We start from the raw sequence: 5399 nt of genomic DNA on the forward strand, positions 1-5399 counted from the left end.
TCGGCGCTGTTCTTGCCCAGCGCAAACAGGGCTTTCCTGAGTATGTCATGGCTTATGGAAGTCGTATGCTTACGAAATCTGAGAACAATTGCACTGTGACAGAGAAAGAATGCCTGGCTATCGTCTGGCCTCTCACCAAGTTCCAGCCTTATTTGTATGGCCGTCCATTTCATGTAGTCACACGCCACCATGCACTATGTCGGCTGTCTTCCTTGAAAGATCCCTCAGGCCGTTCCAATGGGCACTTTACCTGCAGGACTACGATATTCGCATGCTGTACCGCAGCGGACGCCAGGAGCCTGACGCCGACGCACACTCGCACTCTCTCTCGTCTAACGACAACGCCTGCTGCTCAATATCCCACTTTACCGTTTCTTCGTTCGACGTTACCACCATCGCGTACCATCCTCCAAGTACGGCGTACCATCCTCCGACCAATGGCCTTACAGAACGCTTCAACTCTACGCTCGGCAACATGGTTTCAATGTACGCCGCCTCCGACCCCAATAATTGGAACGTCATTCTGCCCTTCGTAACCTATGCGTACTACACCGCTACTCAGAGCACACCGGCTTTTCACCCTTTTTCTTACGGTATGGTAGGCACCCGCCGCACACCATCGACACAATTCCACTATACCGGGCGGATGAATCTGAATGTGCGCCCATTTCTTCCACGGTCAGACATGCTGAAGAGCGCTGCGATCTTGCACGGGCCTTTACCTCCAGTGACCAAGAGCGCCAGAAGAGCACCCGCGGTGACACCGCCTCTGCACTCACCTTCCCCCCTGCAGCACTTGTTTAGCTTTCCGTTTATTCTGCTGCACTTGGGCTCTCTTCAAAATTACTGTCCAAGTATGAAGGGCCACACCATATCGTCGAGCGCGCATCTCACATTAACTACGTGATCAAACCCATTCAACCTTGTTCGGACATGCGCCGTCGTGGACGAGACATTATCAGCATTGAACACCTCAAGCTCTACTGTGATCCACTCTTAGTCAGGAGCTGTTAGGTTGCCGGACGGCTCCCTTTTCGTTCCTGGGGTTAATTGTAGCGAAAAGGTGCAGAGGATGGACACTATTGTGGCCCCATCCTCTCCAACGCTTTCTATTGGGTGAAACACTGCAGCGCTTTTCTCGGGGAACACCGCGCGTGCTGAATCCGTGCCCTGCGCTGACGGCTGGCCGAACCGCTAGTGGCAAATAAATATGCTAACAATATATCCATATGTAAGAAGCACACACTCGAATCATGCATTGCTCCTGCTTTGTAAGACACATACACACACGCATATATATATATATATATGTGTCATGTATATATATATATATGTGATGATATATATATATCATCAGTTTAAAGCAATTGCTGGACTGGCAATTTGGGAATTGAGTGCGCAAATTTATTCAATTGAGTTCTAGGCCATGGTAAGGCGCTTCCTTTGAAAATGAAAATGATAATTGTGGGAAGACCTGCATGATGTATACGAAACATGAGTTCTAAATTCGGGAAATAGCTCATTTCTCCAAGAACGTAAAGGAGTCTATGTAGTTGTGCTCTACCATGTCCTCATATTGCCAACGTTGTGCGTAAGTTATTTTTGTTCTGCTATGTTTGAGGGTTTAACGCTCGTAACTCTAAGCTGAACAACTTGTCTCATATTTTTGGGGCGCGGTGCACAGCTCGCGCCTTTTATTGTTGCATCGTGTTTTTCCATCTCCGCCTCGGTACATGTATTGTGAAACACAGTTTTCTGAATGCTTAGCGGATTGTTTCATGGTAAAGGTAATAGAGAGGGGGAATGAATGGTGGCATTCTTAAATGCAGGGGGCATTATGCGTTTCCCTTCTCGTTATGTATCGAGGCGTGTTTTCTTCCTAAACTCTGCAACATAACCTCGACGAAGCCTTGTTGATCTTCATGCTGTTTAATGTTTGTCGAGACATACAAGTCACGTCCAACTTAAAACGCCGGGCTTTCCTGAGTGCATATGTTCTACGGCTCCAAATTTCGCAAGCAGACGTTCCAGTACAGAGTTTCTAAGAGTGGTAACTGCATTTAAAAATCGGCTTCTTCGTAGGCCTTCGTTTTTTTTTTCTCGTGTCGTGTTAAAGGGGGATATCTTCCAAGCAAATAAATGCTCGTTGCTTCACAAAAATTATGTGGTTTTAGTTCTTGAGAAGATTGCTATCAAAGTTGGCAAATACATAAATGCCCCTATGGACTATTCCCTTCCTATACTGGCTGTGTTTCAGTTCTTTGTTATTGTAAGCAGTCTGCTTTTGGGTTCCGTCAACTAATACCATAATATGAGCATGGTTTCATCATAAGACGTCTGCAACAGCTACTGCAAATCGAGGAGCTCTCTTCTAATTCCGGAACTCCAAGTTGTACATGTGCGTGGGGCACCATCACCGACTCACGCATCGTCTTACAATCTCAGACGTCACCGCACACGTATGATCAACTCACATACACTATCGATACACAGCGTGACGTAGGCGGAAGCACCGCGTAGAACTGCAGCGTTCGCCCAACCACTGCGGAATAGCGGGCAAAGTAAAATCTCATCGAGGTGCTGAAACTGCTGAAGTCCTAAATAAGACCTGGGTTTGAGCTAGTTGTAATAGCATGATTGAGGTACGACGCTGCCGTGGTTTAATTGGACAAAAAACTAGAACACGAAAATGGACGACGAAAATCCTCTAAAAACAGATTTACTTCATAAAAACACAGAGCAAGTGGAATTATGCACATAAACGTCCATGAGAAAAAGTCTATGCGCCGAGCATAAAAAATTCGAGCGATGAAGGTGCGACAGAAAACATACTGAAAATGTACTGTACAGAAATGTACCGAAGACTTACTGAAGAATCTAGCTATAATTAGAATGTGCGATCTTATTATTTTGCACTACGCCTTAATTATACTTTTCGGAATAGACTCCGCTATATGTGCGTACGACCCGGTTTTTGCTGGCCGTCCAGAATATAAACTTGCCTGTCATTGAGCGGACTCACTGCCATGGCTATTACAGCTACTTAAAATGTCCATGGTAGCTCCTCTGAGCCGCCCCTCATACCTTTCTCTCAAAGTAACAGTGCGGCCTTTGTGTCTGCCGTTGCGTGTCATTTGTAGCCTTCCCAGTTAAGTGGAGCGTAACAGCAGTCTGGATCTCTACGCAATATTTACCCGGAACGTATCGTTCGCGTGCCCCATAGCTTCCATACTTGCCTAATCGTACGTGCTTGCTGTGCATTCGGCTCGAAGTGGCTTTTACTAGTCGCTGTTTAATTGAAATATGACAGGTTGCAAAGAGCGACAGCACGTGAGCACAAGTCAGTTCGCATTGAGCAGCAGATGCAGGAATGAGACGCGCCAATAACAAGCAGCTCTACCGCTGTCAGTCGCGTGCTTGTCGTTGCAGAGCAAGTAGTGTAACAAGCATGTGACGCCCCCTCGGACGTAATCTTCGCTGGCTCGCCAGGCTCGATGGCCTGCGAGACTCGGTTGGCAACATGGGTCACTGCACCAATAAACACCGACGAGCACAGCTGCTCGGGGGTCAGTCATCACCCATCGCCACCACGCTGCGGAACGTCTGTCTAACGGAGGGTACCTCGAGCCCTCCCTCGTTCACGAACCCAGGCGGATCGTGACACTGGTGACGAGTACCCACGGATCGTCCCAATCCGCCGCGAGCGGCGAAACACCACCGTTCGTTGCTGCTGCCATGCCGCTGTACGGAAGGCTGGAGCCGTTTGAGGGAGATGGGTCCGCCTGGCCAGTTTACGCGGAACAAATCTACGCGTTCTTCCGGGCAAACGACACACCCAAGGCCAAACAGCGGGACATTTTCCTGGCCAGCTGGGGGATCCGCGTCTTCAGTCTTTTGCTCGACCTTCTCAAGCCAGTCACACAGCATGTTAAGAAGGTGGGTGAGCTGCTCACCATACTGCGCTCGCATTCCCACCCAGCACCGTCCACACTAATGGAGCGTTTCCGTTTCAACAACCAGAGCCGCCGGAAAAGAGAGACCCTCGGGCAGTTTGTTGCTGCGCTACGAGGGTTCGAGAGTGCCTGCATTTTTGGGAACCAGCTGGACTCGCTACTCCGGGACAGTTCACTCTGCGGCATCAACAACTACGCCATGCATACGAGCCTCCTGGAGCTACCCGGCCACTCGCTGGATGACGCCATGAAGACAGCGCTGGCAATGGAAGCTGCCGCCAAGGACGCTGTTGACATTGCCCGTGCGACTAGCTCACCATCGGCGGAAGCGGCGTCAACAAGTTGGGGACAAAGGGCAGTACCGGGGGTCGCTGTCGTGGTGCCCACTCGCCCTCACAGCGCCAGTTCTCTGAAGCACAATGTTTCACGTGCGGTAAAACTAGGCACCTGACACGGGTATGCCGATGGGGAGGACGAACAGCAAACAGAAACAGCGGCCTGGCTCAAGCCCAAGTAGTACCACACAAGTCAGGGTAGCCGTCGCCAGGGTAGCCGCAGCCAGAGTAGCCGTCGCAAGGGTACGTGGCGGGGGGCGTGTGGCAGCAGGCTCGAGTTCTTCTGCGGCCAGGCTCCATGTCAGTGGCCGAGGACCCACTGAATTTTGACATGTGGTACACAGGCCTTACACCATCGTCAGTGCCGCCGTACGTGCTGACCGTCGAAATCTGCGGGCACCCCATTTCCATGCAGCTACACAGGGGCCAGCGTGTCGGTCATGGCCGGGAAACTGTTCAAGCGTACCTTCCCCGGCATGCCCGTCGAGGCTTCGGGTGTGACGCTGGGCAGCTATTCCGGGCAGCTCTCCCCGGTCCAGGGTCAGGCCCAGGTCAGCGTTCGCTTTGGCGACAGGGAGGCAATCCTTCCCCTTTACTTAACCGAGGGGTCATCACCGACGCTGCTGGGCCGCAACTGGATTCATGCACTGGGCGTTCGTCTGCCAGAGTGCCGGGAAGCCAGCCTTTATGTTGTGAGAGTCATCCCCAGCCTCCTGACCGAGCTCAAGTCCCTGCTACTGCCAGGGGGTGGGAACATTCGCCGGCACCGTGAGTGGCAACTATGCACCTGAGCGAGCCCGGCCACTCTTTTCTCAAGCCTCACCCACTGCCGTTCGCCCTGAAGGACGAGGTTACCCAGGAGCTGCAACAGAGACAGCGAGAGGGCATTCTGGGGCCCGTAATGACGTCAGAATGGGCCGCTGCCATCGTACCAGTCCTTAAGCGAGACGGCAGTATCAGGATCTGCGGGGATTTCAAGGTTAACATCAACCCCGTCGCTACCGTCGAGATGTACCTGCTGCCCCGGGTAGAAGTTCTCGGGTCACCATTGTCAGGTGGGCAGGAGTTTACCAAGCTCGACCTCAGAGATGCTTACCGGCAGCTGTTGCTC

General features: G+C 51.5%; 1 protein-coding gene across 1 annotated transcript; it reads left to right on the forward strand.

Moving 5' to 3' along the window:
* Window positions 1–3735: 3735 nt before the first annotated feature.
* LOC139052498 (uncharacterized) lies at window positions 3736–4404 on the forward strand. The gene has a single exon (XM_070529618.1). The coding sequence runs from the start codon at window positions 3736–3738 to the stop codon at window positions 4402–4404; it is 669 nt and encodes a 222-aa protein (XP_070385719.1).
* The last annotated feature ends 995 nt before the right edge of the window (window positions 4405–5399 follow it).

Source organism: Dermacentor albipictus, unplaced genomic scaffold (genome assembly GCF_038994185.2).
Source record: "Dermacentor albipictus isolate Rhodes 1998 colony unplaced genomic scaffold, USDA_Dalb.pri_finalv2 scaffold_25, whole genome shotgun sequence".
NCBI classification, from domain to species: domain Eukaryota; kingdom Metazoa; phylum Arthropoda; class Arachnida; order Ixodida; family Ixodidae; genus Dermacentor; species Dermacentor albipictus.